Here is a 21,207-nt window from a genome sequence, read left to right as displayed (position 1 = left end):
CTGTGGTGAATTGAGGTGAATTGAGGGACATGACGCGGGATCACATGTTGTGCGTCTCACGTATAAGGGGAGGTCTCCGCGGCGGAGTGATTGTCCCCGGGGCATTGCCATTTACATCGGCTGTTCACTTGATGCTCGTTGACTGAAGGTGCTCATTGACTGGTGAGAATGGAGATTATATCGAACTCCGTGCTTACGCGGATTTAGTCTGCAATGATTAATCGCACATGTATACGTTACTGCTTATGTACTCCTAGCTGAACCTGTATTCCCCGGTGTGCCCACAGAAGCGGCTCCAATCAAATGGAATAAAGCCTAAACTCTGAAGGTTCTTCTCTCGCTCTCATTTCAATTCATTCCATTTGGTTTTCTCAGCTCTCTCAACCAACGATGGACAAGATCTACAAACCAGAGAGGTTCGACGCAGACCCAAACGCGACTGACGCAGAAATGAAATGGTCGCATTGGTTCTGTTCCTTCTCACACTATCTGACCATCATCGAGGAGGGAGCTGACAAATTTGCCGCTCTCGTGAATCATGTCTCGCCCAGCGTGTACAGGCTCTTCTCGGAGTGCGACACTTACGAAGCAGCGATCGACGTGCTGCAAGCGCTCTACGTGAAGCCCAAGAACGAGGTATACATACGACATCTTCTCAACACACGCAAGCAAGCAGCCGGGGAGACAATCGATCAGTTCCTGCAAGCTCTGAATCAGCTGGGAAAAGACAGCAGCAATCTGAGTCATTTGGGACACCGATATTGCTAATGAACGCTGCTACGATGGGAACCCAAGGAACCCCACTGGCACAGACACAGCCAGACATAGGGGATGGAGAAACACCCGAGGAGCCGGATACCCAAGCCACGTCAAACTCCTCAGCAACTGCTCCGGTTGGTAAATGCTTCTTTTGTGGGTACAAAAGGCACCCTCGTCAAAAATGTCCCGCCAGAGATGCCACATGCATGAATTGTGACAAGAAAGGGCATTATGCCAGGGTATGTAAATCTACTCTAAGGAGAAATAAACCCACTTCTGCGGCTCTCTACTCGCAAAATAAATTAACTGCAGCTTCCCCGGCGAATCTATCCAAGGCTATCATCAACGTACGAATTAACGGGCATATGGCTGAGGCACTGATTGATACCGGTAGCTCTGAAAGTTTCGTCAACAGCTCGCTAGTGAAGGGCAGGAAATGGATAATCCACCCGACTGACAATACAGTATGCATGGCCGCCACCTCACTACAATCCCGCGTACGAGGGTACTGCAATGTTGAATTGGACGTAAAAGGGTACACGCATCAGGATGTAAGGGTTACTGGTGCTTCGTGATTTGTGCGCAGACATAATTCTGGGTCATAATGTCCTCAAGCAGCACACGAGCATCGAAATACCCTTTGGAGGAAGCAAGCCTCGTCTAATTTTAAATGCGTTGACCACCGCGGAGGTGACGTCCCCCCAGCTGTTCGCTAACTTGTCGCCGGTCTGCAAACCGATAGCGATTAAATCGCGGCGATATACCACTGCTGACATGAATTTCATCACCTCAGAAATCAAGCAATTACTGGAAGAAGGAATTATAGAACCGAGCGATTCGCCATGGCGCGCACAGGTGTTAGTAACCAGCAGTCAGAACCATAAGAAACGAATGGTTGTCGATTATTCCCAAACGGTCAATCGCTTTACCCAACTCGATGCCTACCCCCTGCCGCGCATAGACGAGATGGTCGAACGCGTGGCCAATTATAAGGTATTCAGCACCATCGACTTGCGAAGCGCCTATCATCAAATTCCCATCCGAGAGGAAGACAAACCTTACACCGCATTCCAGGCAGGGAGGCGCCTCTACCAATTCAGGAGAATACCTTTCGGTGTCACGAATGGGGTAGCTTGCTTCCAACGGGTTATGGACGACATCATCTCAGATGAAAACCTCAAAGACACTTTTGTTTACGTGGATAATGTCACAGTGTGTGGTAGGGATCAGGGGGAACATGATAGGAATCTGGACAGATTCTTGAGCATTGCTAGAAAATATAATCTGACTCTCAACTACGAGAAATGCGTATTCTCGGCAAGGTCAATTGACCTTCTCGGCTACACGATAGCCGACGGCACAATTAAGCCTGATCCTGAACGATTGCGCCCGCTTCGTGAGCTACCCCCACCTCAGGACCTACAGGCAATGCGCCGGGTGATCGGCATGTTCGCTTACTATGCAAGATGGATTTCGCAATACTCCGAGAAAATACATCCCCTAGTGCATTGCAAAAACTTTCCACCAGATGCCGCTGTTGTAAGAGCTTTCCACAACCTCAAGGATGATATCAGTAAGTCCGTGGTTTTATCGATCGATAGCTTGGTGCCCTTTGTGGTGGAAACCGACGCTTCAGATCACGCCATAGCTGCTACACTTAATCAGTCTGGGCAGCCGGTCGCGTTCTTCTCGAGAACTCTCTCTAGAAGCGAGCAGAGACACTCAGCGATAGAGAAGGAAGCGTACGCCATCGTCGAAGCGCTGCGGAAATGGAGACATTATTTACTGGGAAACCACTTCACGCTCGTTACGGACCAACGATCCGTGGCATTCATGTTTGATGGGAAAAATAACGGGAAAATTAAGAATGAAAAAATTATGAGATGGCGGATAGACCTAGCTTGCTACAGTTACGACATTGTTTACCGGCCCGGGAAGGAAAACCCTGCTGCAGATACCTTCTCTGGGGTCTACAGTTCGGCAACAATCAGTCAGGCTTTGCAAGACCTACACGTGTCTCTCTGCCACCCAGGGGTAACCAGAATGGCACATTTCGTGCGCAGACAAAATCTTCCCTATTCCGTTGAAGATATTAAACAAATGAATGCTTCATGCCCTGTTTGTGCTGAACTAAAACCCAGATTATATGGCGCGGCATCTGGCAGACTGATCAAGGCCACTTCTCCCTTCGAGAGACTAAACATCGACTTCAAAGGGCCCCTGCCGAACGAGACAGACAACAGATACATATTCACCGTTGTTGATGAATATTCAAGGTTCCCTTTCGCATTTCCGTGCTCGGATATGACCTCGGGCACTGTCGTGAGATGTCTCTCTAACCTCTTCGCTATGTTTGGGAAACCTTCGTACATACATTCAGACAGAGGGCCGTGTTTCATGTCGGCCGGGCTAAAACAATTCCTACTAGAGCTCGGCATAGCAACTAGTCGAACGACGGGTTACAACCCACAGGGAAACGGGCAGGTGGAAAGGTATAATGGAGTTATTTGGAAAGCCGTAACTCTGGCGCTGAAATCGAGAGGACTGGGCCCCGAGCGGTGGGAGGTTACTCTTCCCGACGCTCTGAATTCCATACGCTCTTTGCTCTGCACGTCCACCAATGCAACTCCTCACGAACGAATGTTTACTCACCAGCGACGTTATGTTGACGGTCAAACGGTGCCCAACTGGCTGACCCATCCCGGTACAGTGTTCATGAAACGCCCGGTCCGACAAAGCAAGTATGAACCCCTGGTGGAGGGGGTCGAACTCATTGACACTAATCCAGAGTATGCTCATGTCAGGCTCCCGGATGGTAGGGAGACCACTGTGTCGGTTCGCCATCTGGCTCCCTCAGGTACTCCTCCCGCAGGTACACCACCTTCTGGCACTCCTCCTTCTGACATTCCCCCCCCAGGAACTCCACCGGGCGACGGGGCTGCCGCGTTCCACCCGAGAGCGATCGAGGAGTCATCCCCGGCACAAGTCGAGGCTCACCAAGAGGATCGGGAGTCTCCCTCAAGTGAAACTGCCATTTACTCCCGGAGAGGTCGACGAATAAGGCCCCTCGACGACTCAATCTGTAAAGGGGATTATCGGCATTCTCGCTGCTCATGCTCCTATATGCTCATTATATCATATATCGATGCTCATTTCCATGCTCCTACAACTCAAAATAATCACTGCTTGGCATGTATGCTTCTGTAGACCTATTAGTCCGCGTTGCTTGAAATGTATACTCCTATAGTGCTAAAGCAATCATGGTGTGTAAGATGGGCCCCTAGTTGCATTTTAAAGGTGGGGAGAATGTGGTGAATTGAGGTGAATTGAGGGACATGACGCGGGATCACATGTTGTGCGTCTCGCGTATAAGGGGAGGTCTCCGCGGCGGAGTGATTGTCCCCGGGGCATTGCCATTTACATCGGCTGTTCACTTGATGCTCGTTGACTGAAGGTGCTCATTGACTGGTGAGAATGGAGATTATATCGAACTCCGTGCTTACGCGGATTTAGTCTGCAATGATTAATCGCACATGTATACGTTACTGCTTATGTACTCCTAGCTGAACCTGTATTCCCCGGTGTGCCCACAGAAGCGGCTCCAATCAAATGGAATAAAGCCTAAACTCTGAAGGTTCTTCTCTCGCTCTCATTTCACTCCCACATTCAAAGTGGTCCAAGCCTTTGCTGCAAATGTTACGCCAAGCTGACATGTTTGTGGCCTGATGTTCCCAAGTGGCGACTGGAATGGCACAAGACTTGAGTGTAGACAGTCAAACACAGAATTGATCAATCTGGCATTCTCACGAACAGTCAGCTATGCTGCCATTTGAAGAGATTGAATTGGAGCATACACCAGAGGCAGACCTAACAAGGCATCACCAAGTTTTAGAGGAGGGAGACAAGTTTGAGAGTTCTTTCTTGAGGTTGGACAGATGCTGTTTTTATGGCTGTCCTGAGAGTTTCTGTAGAAGAATTCCCAGACTGAATTATCAGGGGTGGTAGATATAGGAGACCAGTCCTGAAGTGTGATGGCTGCTTGCAGTCCCTGCCAGTTTGTCTGAGTGAACTGCCAGACCTGTCGGCGATTTGGCTATTCGCTGAGAATGGCCAAAGAGATGTTGACCTTCACAAGCACATGATCAGATGAGCAAATTGTGGCAGAGGATGAGGAAGATACTTTGGCGGGGAAGTAGGTCATCACCAAATTCAGAAGGGAAGATTTGCCATTGGGAGACATCCTGGTGGCAATATTCACAGATCGAGTCAGTCCCATGGAGTTGCAGAGGTCCTTTTCAGAAGTGTAATGGCTGGTGAGAGAGGTCCCAACATGGTGCATGGTGACAATTGAAATCACCATGCATGAGGAAGAGAGAGTTTGAATGAGTGGTTAAAAGATGGTCCATGTTGTCTAAGAGAGATGTAGATTGAGTCATCACTGTTGGGTGGACGGAACAACACACAGACAAAGATGAGGTGGGAGCAGAGGGGAAGTTGCAGCCAGAGGTACTTCAGCCATACAGCACTATATCGTGTTTCTGGAAAACCCATGTATATGGAAAAGCACTATAATCAAACGCACGTGCTGCGGTAATTTCCACCCACTCAACAGAAAAGCGCACCCAACTCAACACCCACGCTGCATGGCACATGTGCGGAGGAGATCAACCAGAGAGTTGGTGTCAAAGCCACCCAATGCTCGCCTGTTTATACATTTATCGTTTTTAAAAGACGAGTCTAATAAATAATATTTTTTATAAAGCATTGCAGTGAAGTCTGATCCAAATAATTTTAAAGCAATATATGTATTTGTATGTTCTAATCAGTAACAAGTGCGGAAGTGAGCACAATATACGCCCGAACAAGAAGGTATAAGTGAAGTCTGATCCAAATAATTTTAAAGCAATATATGTATTTGTATATTGTAATCAGTAACGAGCGGAAGTGAGCACAATATACGCCCGAACAAGAAGGTATATATAGAATTGTGCTAATACATGGAAAACAGTATCCTGGTTGCTATGGCAACCTCTTTAGATGCCGAACGTATGTCGCGACACACCATCTCCACAGTCTGTACCTATGTACCAAATATGAAATGTGAAAGTTGAAAACTTTGGGAGTTAGAGTGTGGACAGGAATGGATAAAAAAAACAGCATCCTGGTTGCCATGGCAACCACTTTAGATGACGAACGTATGTCGCGACACACCATCTCCACAGTCTGTACCTATGTACCAAATATGAAACGTGAAAGTTGAAAACTTTGGGAGTTAGAGTGCAGACAGGAACAGATGGAAAACAGCATCCTGGTTGCCAGGGCAACCATTTCATGATGACGAACGTATGTCGCGACACACCGTCTCCACAGTCTGTACCTATGTACCAAATATGAAATGTGAAAGTTGAAAACTTTGGGAGTTAGAGTGTGGACAGGAATGGATAAAAAAAACAGCATCCTGGTTGCCATGGCAACCACTTTAGATGACGAACGTATGTCGCGACACACCATCTCCACAGTCTGTACCTATGTACCAAATATGAAACGTGAAAGTTGAAAACTTTGGGAGTTAGAGTGCAGACAGGAACAGATGGAAAACAGCATCCTGGTTGCCAGGGCAACCATTTCAGATGACGAACGTATGTCACGACACACCGTCTCCACAGTCTGTACCTATGTACCAAATATGAAATGTGAAAGTTGAAAACTTTGGGAGTTAGAGTGCGGACAGGAACGGACGGACGGACGGGCGGATGGCCTGTTTCACATAATGCGCATATATATATATATATTTATATGTATATACATATATATATATATATATATATATATATATATATATATATATATATATATATATATATATATATATATATATGTATATGTATATATTGTTGTGGTTGACGAAATTTGCAAACCACCATTCAGGTCCCTTAGGTGAGATATCTCTGTAAGTATATGTGTAGTTAGTCCAAACCCGTTGTTTAGAGGGAATAAATGTCATTCAATCGGGCTGCGACCCTTCAGGATAGCCGTTTTTCTTTTACTATCTTTATTTTGGACCAGCCGCCATTACTACCACCACAACCACCACCAACCACGTCTCAACAGCCATCACACAACAACCACCAACCGCAACGCCACTTCACAACAACAGCCACGACCTTTACCGTCACATCTCGCTCTCGCAACCATGGCATCACCGCCATTCCCGCGCCGCTTGTGGGCGCCGATCCTGGACTCGTGCAGGGCGCGCACCGAGCAGCGGGTGCAAAGGCGCCGGCCTTTCCGAGAAATCGGATCAAAAACGATTCACGCCCACTTCTGTTCCGTCCTATCAGCGAACGTGGGGCGATTTGGCCCCGCCTCCAGGTGCGTCGGAGTATAATCGCTATATGCAGATTCGCGGATCAAAAATCATTCACGCCCACTTTTCCTCTGTCCAATGGGGAGCCAGCCAGAGGTGAAGGGTCGAAGGTGAAGGAGCGAAGCCCCGGGGGCTATAAAGGGCCGCGTTCGCTCGCCGAACAGGCAGTAGTTGAGTCAGTCAAGGAGAGTTGAGAAGAGAAGAGTCAGAGAAAGCAGTTGGACGGAGTTGAGGAGAGTGGGAGAGTTGGAGAGGTGGCGGCGGCGAAGGCAGTCGAGAGGGCGCTCGTGTCAGAGTCGGGGAGCTGCGGAGAGGGGAGGCCGGTAACGCGACCGAGGTCGCGGTGGAGACGCTCGTCGCGGGACCCGAGCCAGCGAGATATCCTCATTCCCCCGAGCATCAACAACCCCCTCCTGTTTCCCCCCGCGCTGAGATAGTGTGAAAAGGGGGCCCGTTCCCACCCCATTTCCAGGCAGTGCCAGCGAGGCCCGCGGAGTCGGGGCGCCACCGCCATTTTGCGGCTCATCACCAGACGGGTAGGCTCGACGCGGTCTCGGCCCCAGGCCCGTCTGCCCCCCTCATCGTTGAGGGTGGTCCCTTTTTCTTTTGCTTTGAGTATATGTGTTGTCAGCGCCGTCTGTGAAGTAAAACTGTATAAGTGTTGCCGTGTGCTCGGTAGTCGGTAGTAGATCTGCATTGTTTCATTTGCTTTTTGTGCAGAATTGTTGTGTTTCTTCGACTTTTATATTTGCTTTTGGTGTATAATTGTATATGTGTGCTTTCCGTTTGCGCGGAATAAATGTGCTTTATGTTGAACTGTTTCTCCCATTTCGCATTGTCTTTTCTTTTATTGAATCTCCATCTTACTTCACGTAAAGGGTTGGTCGTGGGCTAAATACGCCCAATAATTAATCGAACCGTCGAGGTTGACGATAACACCGCTCGGTTATCCCGATAGTACGGAACGGGTCGCTTAAAGTGGCCCATGTCCGAAGTCGACCTGCGGCGAGGTGCGATCGCCCGGTCTACCCTCTGTGTGGGTACTTAGGTAGGTCGAATTTGGCGAGCAACCCTATCCCACGCAGGGGGCCGATTGGCACGATCGTGGTGAGGCCGAAAGGCCCACCCATGACTAGTTCCCGGCGTTAGTCCGAGAGGGTCACGACGGGATTGTCCGTCCGGTGGGCGACGTGCCGCGATTCGAGTTACGTGGCCGCTCGCACGCCGGCGGGCGCGAATCCGCAACAATATATGTATATATGTATATGTATATGTATATATGTATATGTATATGTATATGTATATGTATATGTATATATATATATGGATATGTATATATATATGTATATATGTATATATATATGTATATGTATATGTATATGTATATATATATATGTATATGTATATATATATATGTATATGTATATATGTATATATGTATATGTATATGTATATGTATATATATATGTATATATATATATATGTATATATATATGTATATATATATGTATATATATATATGTATATATATATATATATATATATATATATATATATATATATATATATATATATATATATATATATATATATATATATATATATATATATATATACAGTAGACTAGGCGTAAGTCGGGACCGAGAAAAAAGTGACGACTTAGAAATGTGACGACTTACGCGTATGCGAACATTCATGATGACTGTGGGGTGAAGGATGAAGTCGCGCGTGGCCTGGACACATGTGTGAGAGCCGGCTATTGTACCAAAAGGAAAACACAATCCTCGGGGCATAGGTGGGGGTGAGTTGGTGAGTTGGAAAGTGATCAAGCAAAGATGGAATTCATGAATCAGTTTATCAAAAGTAAAGATAATGAACAACTCTGTAAGACAACTCGTATACCATCGGTGAAGGTTTGGTGACAAATTACATGACACACACAGTCATCGTGGTGATGATTACCACTCAATGCCAATGTGTAAGTGAATGCAGTAATGTACAAAACAAGCCAAGATAAAACCATGATCGGACTTCAACACTAAGCTCGATCGATCCTTTACTTCTTCGCGAAGTAATCCGTTATGTTTGAATGCCTCAAACTCTTGGGCATCTGGTGCATGAGAAAGGATTCAAACCGGTCATTGTATTCCATGATGTTGGCTGGGCAATCCTCCACCGAAAGACAGTATCGGACGAATCGGCCGAAACGGAATATTTGGCTGGGCCGACATTTGCCGAAACCAGATGATGAGCGCGTCATCGACATCTTCAAAGGACACACATTTCACGCATTTCACACTTCCCACCGGCCTCACGATCTTCTCCACTTGTCCAAATATCTTGCCCTTATTCTTCAAGATATCGTTCAATGTCTGCCGTTTGATGTCCAACTTCTCAGCTATGTCTGTTTTCTTCATCAGTGGATTTGCCTCACAAAACTGGATAATGTCGTATTTTTCTTGGTAGGTTTTAGTTGTAAGCTTACGCTTAGTCGCCATTGTCCTGCCTGCAGTGCGATCAACGTGTGTACGCAGTTATAAATAGCCTATCACTGGCGGTGTACACCAATGAGCGAGCATCACGATTCCATGAAATCGGGCTTCTCACGAGGCAGCAGTTCCGTGTGACGAGTTAGGAGTGGTAATTTACTTGAGTTTCCATTACGTGGGAATGGACAACATCTGACGACTTAGACGAAGTGACGACTTAGAGATGACGACTTACAGAGGGATGACCCTTTATTCAAAGGGATTTAACATGAGATAAATTCGGGACTTTTTCACGCTGCCTACTGAGGCGAAGTGACGAGTTACACGCTGCCGACTTACACCTAGTCTACTGTATATGTATGTATATGTATATATATATGTGTGTATAGATCAGGCGTATAAAAAAATAGTGTGGTAGATAAAAACATTAGAAAGGAAAAAATAACTTGCACCAAAAACTTTAACATTTTCATGCTCATGCTGATGCTGACGCTGATGCTCACGCCGGGGGTATCGCTATAGCTCTCTGTTCTTCGAACAGGCGAGCTAAAAACGGCACCCTAAATGCTGGCAACTTGCAAAGCACACGTGGCCGTTCCTTTTTCAACCCATTTCCAAATCTGCATTAATAATTATATCCAATTCTTTCCCTCAATTCCCTGACACAGATCAAGGCTGGCCGCCACCGCGTCTGATGCATCAAGGCTGTAGACCTCTGCATCCCACCGCCTCTGATATCCGCGAACACCATGCTCAATGGCGGGCGGACCCATGCGCTTACCACGTGTACAATGGCAGACCCACGCGCCCTGTACGGGGCATGCTCGATGGCGGGCGGACACGCGCGCTGACCACGTGTACAATGGTGGAGTCATGTGCAGCCTGTGATAATTTATCATTGTACAGAATGGGGCACGGATAACACACATCTTTGGTCGGATCTGCTCATGGGGTTACAATAACATCTTACCGAATAAATAACATCTAACCTCATTAAACCTAATTAATAACAAAATTAAGCGTCGGTCTTCACTCATCACGATGGCCACAAATGTCTCCCGCAGACGGCAGACATCTTCCCGCACCTCCACCTCGATGCAGCTGCTACCAGGCAGAGGCATGCTGTGCGGCCGGATCGCTCGGGCCGTGTGGTGCACCATGGAGCAGGCACATTGACCAGCACCAACTGCGAGTTGCCAGAGCATGGCACGTGTTCGGTGCATGGAGCGAGACGATTCCGCAGCTTGGGACCATCTGGCCGGAAGTGAAGTGGAGCCGCTTCTGGTCATTGCGGCCAGCCTGTGTGCTAGCTGGGGCCCAACCAGAGCACCTGATTCGGGTGACGACACATCGCTTCAGGTCTTCGCCCCGCACCACCGGATCTATAAAAGGACAGGTCGCGGGGCGGTGGGAGAGTCGTCATCCCTGAGTAGTTCGTGTCATTCGTGTGTCGCCGTTCCTGCTCATCGCTCCTGTCTGCTAGTTCCTGAGTGTTGTTCTTGCGCACCAATCCTGCTTGCTCAGTCCTGTCGATTCGTCTTGCTTGTCCTGGCCTGGAATTCATCTTCAACCATTCGCCTGCTGACTCCGCCTTCTGCACCAACTCGTTGCTGGCTCCACCTTCTTCACCACCTCGTGGCCTCTCTCCACCCACTCGATTTTGACTCCGCCTTCTCTGCCCACTTGTTGCTGACTCCACCCACCTGATTCTGTCTGTCACTCCGCCCACTTGCTTCGGACTTCGCCTTTCTCCACCCACTCGCTGCTGGCTCCACCCAAGTCCCTCCCTTCATGCCCGACGGTCACGTCTCGTTCTCTGGACCGACGCGAGCTGCACAAAGGGTTCCACCTCAATCAGGGTGGTATCGCTCAGCGGAGCATCCCCCCAAAACGTATTGGTGGCGCGGTCGGGCAATCATGCAAGGTATTGAGAGACCGTTAGCCTCATCTCTCCTCTTTTTCTCTTCATTAACTCCTCTTCGTGTGTGTGTGTGTGTGTGTGTGTGTGTGTGTGTGTGTGTCCTGGCTTCGTTGAAGTTAAGATTGTACAATAATTATATCGGGATAACTCTGCTCTGTCTGCTTTTGTAAGTCGCTTGTATTATTGCCGCACCTCTCACATTTCTTCCTCTTCCTGCTACAGACAACAATAAAAGCTATATTCACAGTGCCACATACCTTTCCTCACCTGCCTGTAATAAATCCTTTGTAGAAATGTTCCCAGCTCATTTTCGTCAGTTCTTTCATTGTTCCAGCATAGTCCATATCCGAACTTAGCCGGGACTGTATTCCCAACGATCCGTTCCTTTTAGCTGGTACGTCCTTGGCAGTGTCGCTCGGCTGTATATGATCCAGTAAGGTAATCCGGTTCGGACAAGGCATACCGAGGGCATGTCCCCCGGTAATTAGATCATGCGATTAATTAGGTAACCCAATTAACCCATAGATGGGAGGATCTCAGGTCAGGTGGTTGCGTTATTGGCGTTCACGGTCGGTTAGCGACCCACCGTGTCATGGAATTATCCGTGTGCGATGGCCTGCAATTTTGGGGAGTCTGAGTGGGAACCCGAGATAGCTTCCCCCCGTGGTGGTCTTCTCACCCGACCCCCGGCCCGCAACAATACATTTTTCCAAAAGTGCTGCTTAAGGCCCGGTCACACCTTGACGTTTTAGCCAACGTATGCCGATTTTTGAATTTTTTTTCTAAAACGCTGGCACACGTTGAATACGTTATGGGTAAGTTTTGATAACATTGAGAGCACGCTGAAAAACGCTGCCATACGTCGTTGTACGCTGGCTTTAAACGTTGTACTTTTTGGTTGTCCTCAAATTTTTTCATGCTTGAAATTTCACGACATATGCCGGCGTATGACTCACACGTTCTGCTACACTGGCCACAAGTTGTATGCACGGTCTGCGATCGTTGACAGACGTCAACACATGCTGCTTGTAAGTTAATCATAAGTTGAGACACGCCGAGGTAATGTTTAGCGTACCCGAAACTTATTTCTAACCTATGATTAACGTGTTGTTGGCACGTTACGCGATCGTTGACAGACGTCAACACATGCTACTTGTAAATTAATCATAAGTTGAGACACGCCGAGGTAATGTTTTGCGTACCCGAAACTTATTTCTAACCTATGATTAACGTGTTGTTGGCACGTTACGCGATCGTTGCCACACATCGACAGATGTTACTTTTAAGTTACTCATAGGCTGAAAGACGTCGGTATAATGGATCGTCCTTGCGTCAGCGTCCACGGCCACGGCCAGGACACTTATTTGCAGCATTCTTCAAACTTTTCTTCGGCATGACGAGGATGTTCACACTTCGATGTCTAGCTTGGCTATGATTCCAATTGTCCATCAGCAGCGTCTATTTAAAATAGTCGAGTTTGAGCGTTTTAACACGTTCAGAAGAAACGCTTCAAATTTCCAAACCCCAGCGTCAAAAAACAAAGGCGAGTGACAGCAATTTAAATCGTTCATTGTAAACAATGAAACTAGCTGAGTGGTACCGTTTAAAAGTCGTTGAGTGTAAAAAAAATCCAATTGTTGAGCGCAAGTGTCTACTTTCAATAGTGGGGTTGCAGCCATTTAAATCGTTGAGTTTATCATTTAAATCGTTAAATCGTTAAACGCAAGGACGATCCATCATAACCTACACCCTCCCCCTCACACTCACCTACTACTGCCAACATGAACAAACTACTACTAATACTAAGACTAATACTGATACTGATACTGATACTGTTACTGCTGACATGGACATTGACTCAAAAAGGACTCGAAAACACTGTTGGGTTCCCCTTTTATGAGCAGCATTTTTATATACCAATTCCCAAAACCGCTGGGAACACGTCTTTACATGGCGGTTGTAAGCTAGAAACGCGTTAATTTTTTTTTTTTGTCGACCTGAAGACGTCATTGGAATACGTCTACATACGTCGATGTGTGTTGGGACTACGTAAAGAATTGGTTCAAAGCACGTCAAACAAAAGTTAGAAATAAGTTTTGCGTAAGAAAGACATTACCGCGACGTGTTTCGACTTATGAGTAGCTTATAAGTAGCCTTTGTGGACGTGTGTAAACGTCCGCATATCGTGTGTAAAACTTATCCCCATCGCAGGCGGAACGTGTGTCATACGCCGAGTACGTCGTAAAATTTTGAACATGTTTAAAATTTCTTGACGTATTCTACTTACTACGACGTATGATAGCGTACTTTAGCGTTCTACTCACGTATACCAAACTTACTCATACCGTATTTGACGTGCCCCAACGTTTTAGACACATTTTTCTTAGGTCGGCATATGCTGGCAAGATCGCCAAGGTGTGACCGTGATGTTGACACTTCCATTTCTACGGCAGTTTTGATTCGAATCGTTGTGAGTCAGCCTTTTTATAGGCTACGTCACGACATCGTCAGCGATGCGTGCAACACGCTATGCCTAAGTTAGACTATCGTTGGGCATCGATTGTGTAGGCCGACAACAGGTTCAGCATTCGTTGGTATAAGTTATCTATAACACAACGAAACGTTCTGTGTCTGTTACCAATGCGTTATACATAAGACCAAGTCGCTATGAATACGTCCGAATCTTAAAAAAAAAACATCAAAAGTTCAACGTAAGCCAGCGTTTTAGATACATTTTAATACGTTGCCATCGCTGGCTAAAACGTCAAGGTGTGACCGGGCCTTTATGACTGTTTATAAAGAATTATCAGACGAACGTGGGAAAGAGTTGTGGCCCAGATGGTGTTTCTCCTGGATTAATACGTGGGTTTGCCTTCGAACTGAGCATTCCTCTGTGTGACATCATAAATGCTTCATTTGAACAAGGTGTTATCCTCAGTCGATGGAAAAAAAATTAATAGCCGTGCCTTTACCGAAGGAAACTCCACCAACGTGTGACACCAATTGCATTAACTGATTATTTCGTGAATCTTGCAGAGTTATTTGTCTGTCGATGGCTTGTGGCTGACATCGGTCCTCATATTGATACTTGACAATTTGGGAACTGTTCACGTATGTCTTCAACCCATTATCTTGTACAACTGCTTGATTCCTGTGTGCTTGTGCTGACATACCTGGTTCAATCTCTCATTGTTTTGACCGATTTTTGCCTTTGACTCGGTTTATCATACAATAGCGAGTAATAAACGCTATATTATGGGAGCAAGACCTTCCTTGATCCAATGGGTGTACGGCTTTCTTGCGCACAGTATTCAGAAACTACGGTATAAGAGCCAACTCACTATACCTTCAACGGTAACAAGTGGTGTTTCACAGGAACACGTCTGGAGCCACTCATTTTTTTTTTGTTGGCCGTCTTCAATGATACCCTTCAGTCTTCTGACTTCTAAATATATTCTCCATTTACCCTCCAGTCAGTCCTTGTGCAATTTGAACAGTAGTGTACAAATTCCAAGATGCAACTTAACCACGCTAAGTGTTGGGTCATGCAGGTGTCTTTCACTCGCTGCCAGCTCCCTCCATCACAGATCCAACGAAATAATGTTCAATTACAGGTCAGCGGGAAAGTCAAATTACTGGGTGTTGTAATTAGTAATGACCTCAAGTGGGCTCATCACCTAAACATTATTTTCTCAAAAGGTTTCTGGAAAGTTGTACATGCTTTGATTGTTGAAGAGGTTCCACATGCTGATAGAAGATCTGATCACGGTGGAAACATCCTGCATCAGACCTATGTTGTCGTGTTGTTATCAAGTTTGGCATTTGTCTTTGACACAGCAGCAGACAGGAAAGATTGAAGTGTTGCAAAAACGAGTTTTGAGAATGACTCCCAGCGATGAATCCTACCGTCATGCCCTGAGTTCCTGCCAGTTGAACTCTGCAGGAATGCCGTGAATGACTTTGTAAAACTTTGCATCTTCTTTGCATGGTATATTTCCAGACCGGTTACCTGAAAAACAATCGTGACGCAGACAACTGTGACATCGTGATGGATTATGTAGAACTGAATATTATGGAAAAAGTGCAATGCCTCGTACAGTATTATGAGACTGTTGAATGATGACATGGATGCCATTTTGGTTTGATTCGTATGTTACTTTGTTATGATTGTGTTCATATGTTGCTTAAATTTTGATTATCAGTTTTTAATCTTGTGTTATTCGGAATTCAGCTTTTTGGGTGTGATGTTTTGATAATATCCATCCATTCATTCATTCTCTTATTCTCTCCTTCCTCCTCTTTTTCTTCTTCCTCTTCTTCTCTCTTCTCTTTCTTTATTCTCTTTGCCTTCATATATGTATATATATGTATATATATATATATATATATGTATATATATATATATATATATATATATATATATATATATATATATATATATATATATATATATATATATATATATATATATATATATATACACAAAAATTATCTCTATGATATCCTGAGCTCTTCTCTGCAATTATTTGAACATTTGGTGCAGTTATTCTTTATTATTTTATCTCTGAACAACATTAAATTGTTTTTTGTTCTTGAATTTGAACATCACTGTTGTCCCAGACTTTAAACTTTATTTTTTGGCTCCCTACAGGTAATGGGGAACACGTCGGAGTTTCAACGGGCCGTCCAGCTTGTCGTGGAGACCGTTTCATTTGACCAGGATGCAACTGTACAGGTCTTTGAGGCCACTATACGGTATGAAAAACCTAACTTGTATCAATGCTGCTGTATGTGCATTGCCTGATGTCCTTTTGTCCTTTTTGTGTTCGAGCATTCATGAAATATTAAAAACCACACAAGCAAAAGACAAAATTGAATAAAGACAACTAAATAATCTATTTTAAATTACGAACAGGGGAGAAGGAGAGAGGAAGAGAAGAAAGAATATTTAATTAAAGAACAGTCTACAAGGTGAGAAATGTCTAAATTTTAGGATCAGGGTAGATCAGGTAGATTAGTAAAAGCTGGTAAAGTTGTAAGTTTGCTTCTGCTGCCAGAAAAAGGGGGGGGGGTGGGGAATGATGTAAGACTGAAGAGTTTAAGGCACAGAGATGATAAAATTTAAAGGCTTAGTTGGGGATGGGGAGCGGGATGAATGGAGAAATGGGTGGTGGGACTGGACATACCCTTTACTATACAGGAAGGCATCTGAAGGGAGAGTGGTCGCAACCCTCTATCTTGCACTGTTATGCGAGAGGAATACCAAGTATCAAGATGTGCTGGCTCTGGCTGACTGGACTCAGGTTTCCTGTGGTGATATAATTTCCAGCAGCGTTCTAGCTCGGCCTCGGTAATCATTGCCGAGTGAAATGGCAAAACACCACCATCGAGATGCTGCTGCAGAGGCAAGGATGTCGCTGAATCCACAGACGGTTCATGCACTCGAGAGCCCATCGCTGTGTGCAGAACAGCTAAAGTAATGTACGAATCCAGGGAGGGCATTTAAAAACCATTGACAAGCGAGAGGGGAAAACAAAATTGTAAAATGTAAAAGTGCAGAGATGTCTCCTGTTCTTGTCGGAGATGAAGTATATGTTCCAACTTTTCCTTGTGTCTTAGCCACTGGCACGAAAAGAAGGAAAGTGTTTGTTATTGATGATGTCACCCACCCTATATATCCCACTTTCCTGTTTCCCATCACCCACTTTTCCTCCAATAAAGGGTTCAGTGCTTTGTTTCCTTTTATTGCGGGAAGTTTTAACATTTTTATTCTTGTGCCATTAATGCAGATTGATAGTTCTGTGCTGGAATTAGCAACTATCTTTGCATTTTTACCTCCACCATCGAAGGTGGAAAGGCTATGTTTTCACTATGATGTGGTTGTTTGTTTGTTTGTTTGCAGAATATCTCAAAAAAGTTGTGGGTGGATTTGGACGAAACTTGGTGGACACGTTGGGTGTGTAACAAGGAAGAATTGATTCAATTTTGGCGAAGATCCAAATCCGAGTCTGACAATTTTTTAAGTGGTTCTTCACCATTGAGGGATAAGGCTAAACCAATATATAGCATGATATCTCAAAAAGTTGTGGGTGGATTTGCATGAAACTTGGTGGACACATTGGGTGTGTAACAAGGAAGAGTTTATTCAATTTTGGTGAAGATCCGTATCTAGATACAACAATTATTTAATTTTCAAAGTGTTCTTCACCATTGAGAGATTGGGCCAAAAATGATGTAGAGCATGATATTTCAAAAACCGATTGGGTCCACTGGATTTAGTTATGGTGTCCTGGATCAGGCATTGTGTGGTGGAGGTATGCACTCTACCAAGTGCCCTTGTAGTTTTTTTTTAATTGAACTTATGTGGAATATATATATAAAGGTTTTGTTGGTTTTTATTTGAAGATATGTAAAATATTTGTTGGTCTTTATTTGAACTCGCAGCACACCTGCCCTACGGGCAATGTTTTTCCAAGCATGCAACACGTTCTTCTGACGCATACCTTTATTTGGGCGGTGTATAGGCAAGTGACAGCTCTGTATTGGAAAATATATAACCCAGGTTATGTGCATGAAGCAAAAATATACCAACTGCTTGTAATTCAAAACACCTTACTGTACTGGAAAATGTGGTAAAAGGAATACTGTACTGTAAATGGTAAAGACTTGTAATGCCCTCCCCCACCTGGAGGCAGCACTACTTGATGTACATTTATATAGAGAACTTGCATCACCCCCCCCCCCACCCCCAAGACCACTGGCAAAGATAAAAACGCCCCTATACATTAATTGGGATCATGCTGATCCTCTATAGAAAGTCTGGATGTAATTGGACCAAAACTGTAAGAGTAGCAGTCTGACAAACAAACCCACATACACAGGTCTGTGAATTATAGTAACGATATATGTAATTATCGTAAGGTCTGAATTAGTAAGGATACATGTAAAATATTTGTTGGTCTTTATTCGCCCCCGTTGGACTTGGTCTAAACAGGCGTTTGTGGGTTTGGTGTTGATTTTCGTGTGTGTGCGCGTGCGTGCGGTTGCAACCATATCTCGGATACGTATGGACCTATTTTATTCGTACTTGGCATAAAGACAACACATGACGGTATGTATGTATATATATATATATATATATATATATATATATATATATATATATATATATATATATATATATATATATATTGCTGTGGGGTAAGGGTCGGGTGAGAAGACCACCAGAGGGGGAAGCTATCTCGGTTTCCTACCAGGCTCCCCGGAATTGCAGGCCATCACACCCGGATAATTCTATAACGCGGCGGGTCGCTAACCGGCCGTGAATGCCAATAACTCGATTACGTGATCTGGGGTCCGCCTGTCTATTAGTTAATTGGGTTACCTAATTAATCACGTGACCAAATTACCGGGGGACACACCCTCGGTACACCTTGTCCGAACCAGATCAGATGCAGCTGAGCGACACTGCCAAGGACGTACCGGCTAAAAGGAATGGATCGTTGGGAATAAAGTTACGGCTAAGTGAGGATACAGACCATGCTGGATCAATGAAACCAAGGACGAAAACGAGCAGGGAACATTTCTACAAAGGATTTATTACAGGCAGGCGAGGAAAGATATGTGGCACAGTGAATGTTCTTTATTGTTGTCTGTAGCAGGAATAGGAAGAAATGTGAGAGGTGCGGCAATATACAAGCAACTTACAAAAGCAGACACAGAGCAGAGTTATCGCAATATAATTATTGTACAATCTTAACTTCAGTGAAGACAGGCGCCAGGACGCACGCACGCACGCACGCACGCACGCACGCACGCACGCACACACACACACACACACACACACACACACACACACACACACACACACACACACACACACACACACACACACACACACACACACACACACCTATGATGAGGCTAACGGTGTCTCAATACCTTGCACGATTGCCCGACCTCGCCACCAATACGTTTTGGGGAGGTGCTCCGCTGGGCGATACCTCCCTGATAGCTGGCGCGTTGTCTCTTGCTTAGTGCAGCTCGCTTCGGTCCAGCGAATGAGACGTGACCGTCAGGCATGAAGATCGGGACTTGGGTGGAGCCAGCAGCGAGTGGGTGGAGAAAGGCGGAGTCCGAAGCAAGTGAGCAGAGTGACAGATAGGATCAGGTGGGTGGGTGGAGTCAGCAACGAGTGGGCGGAGAAGGCAGAGTCAAAAGTGAGTGGGTGGAGAGAGGCCATGAGGTGGTGAAGAAGGTGGAGTCAGCAGGCGAATTGGTAAAGAAGGGTGGAGCCAGCAGGCGAATGGGTAGGTTGTCAGTCCCAGGCCAGGACGACCGTTCCAGGGCACACACAAGCTATCGGGCCATTGTTCCCGTTCCAAAACATTGTTCCAAAATTTTAGTTGCAAAACGTTTTGAAGGAGGACTCAAAAAGCAACAGCTTTTCATCATTGATTGCAACGAAATAGTAATTTGATAAGATTGTGGCAAATAGTAGGGGTTGTTTTGTTTTGTGGTTTCCCTTGAGGAGGACTCTTGCAATTGATAGATCATTTCGACCACACCTGCTTCTTTTTGTTCCCAGTGTAATGGGCTCTCTGCTCTCAGCCCACATGCTCATGACAGAGCCAAAACAGCTGCTTGGTGAGCTGGCACCACCAGGTTATAACGGAGAGCTGCTGCAGATGGCACACGAGCTTGCCTTGCGTCTCATGCCCGCTTTCCACGACAGTCCTTCTGACATCCCATACCCACGGGTACGTTGCTCAACCACCCCACCCCTTATTTTTCCTCCTCACATTGTTTCTGTCTCTTCTTACCTTCACATCTCAGTTGTTTATTGTATTGATTTTGCTGTCAGATAACTTTGAAAATTATTATGACTAATTCCAAAGGCCATTCCTGAGTATTGTCACATTTGTGAGGTATAGGGTCGTTATTAAACTGTCAGTCCTTACCATGGACAGTGTGCTCACCTAGGATAATTCATTTTTACCTGTAACAAGGACTTAAGATTGTACTGTTTTGTATGCTGTAGGAAGGTGCTGCGGTGGTGGTTTTCTAGAATAAGCGTGTCGCGTTGTCTGTCCTTCCTGTCTGAACCGGCAAAGACCAGGTAAAGGACAGTGAAGGGACCCCAAAAGGGTTATTACTATGAGGATAGCACATTAAAATTTGCTCCATTCTGAACTCTCCACTCCCTCCTCCGTGTGGGCCCGGGGACATGATGTCACCGGTAGTGCCATCAATGTTATTGCCTGGGGCAGAGCCCCCGAGATGACTCTCCCTTTGCTGCAGCAAAGTGGTGTGCTGTTGGCCAGACCAACCGAGAAGGGAGAGTGCCGCTATTGCTTGGAGCCACAGGCCGTGACCTGACTGGGCCGGTGGTGTGAAGGCGCCGGCCGAGAGGCAGGCCATACCACGTCAAGTGAGGGCCAAGAGGAATTAAGTGGGGGGAATATATGAGTGCCTCAGAAGCGATTTCATTTTTTTGTTATCTTAGCCAGGGACCATCGTTAGCGTCGGACTGCTCTCTTTCACCTCGGACCTTTGTTTGTGCTGTAGCTCTCCTCTTTTGTAGGGGCTGTGATTTCTGTTCGGTACCGGTCTGCCCTGTTATTTTCTGCTTTACTCAGCTTTCAAACCGTTTCCTCGAGGATATTTGAGCT

The 21,207-nt window shown here is 45.6% G+C and overlaps 1 protein-coding gene across 7 annotated transcripts in view; it reads left to right on the top strand.

Moving 5' to 3' along the window:
- EDEM1 (ER degradation enhancing alpha-mannosidase like protein 1) overlaps positions 1-21,207 on the top strand; it is a 106,537-nt gene that overhangs the window by 10,537 nt on the left and 74,793 nt on the right. For 4 of the 7 annotated variants that reach the window (XM_085852976.1, XM_085852977.1, XM_085852979.1 and 1 more), the window contains 2 exons: positions 16,188-16,291; positions 20,124-20,295. In XM_085852976.1, coding sequence (XP_085709102.1) covers positions 16,188-16,291; positions 20,124-20,295 — 276 coding nt within the window. Of the gene's footprint in view, positions 1-287; positions 6,529-10,679; positions 11,540-16,187; positions 16,292-16,344; positions 16,508-20,123; positions 20,296-21,207 lie in introns of those variants that run through there. The other 3 variants (XM_085852978.1, XM_085852980.1, XM_085852975.1) reach the window with 3 other exon arrangements.

The sequence above is a fragment of the Eptatretus burgeri genome, chromosome 13, assembly GCF_056783735.1.
Source record: "Eptatretus burgeri isolate ZD-2024b chromosome 13, Ebu_testis_v1, whole genome shotgun sequence".
Lineage (NCBI taxonomy): Eukaryota > Metazoa > Chordata > Myxini > Myxiniformes > Myxinidae > Eptatretus > Eptatretus burgeri.
Note: the sequence above shows the minus strand (reverse complement) of the source record. Positions and strands in the feature narration are given on the sequence as shown.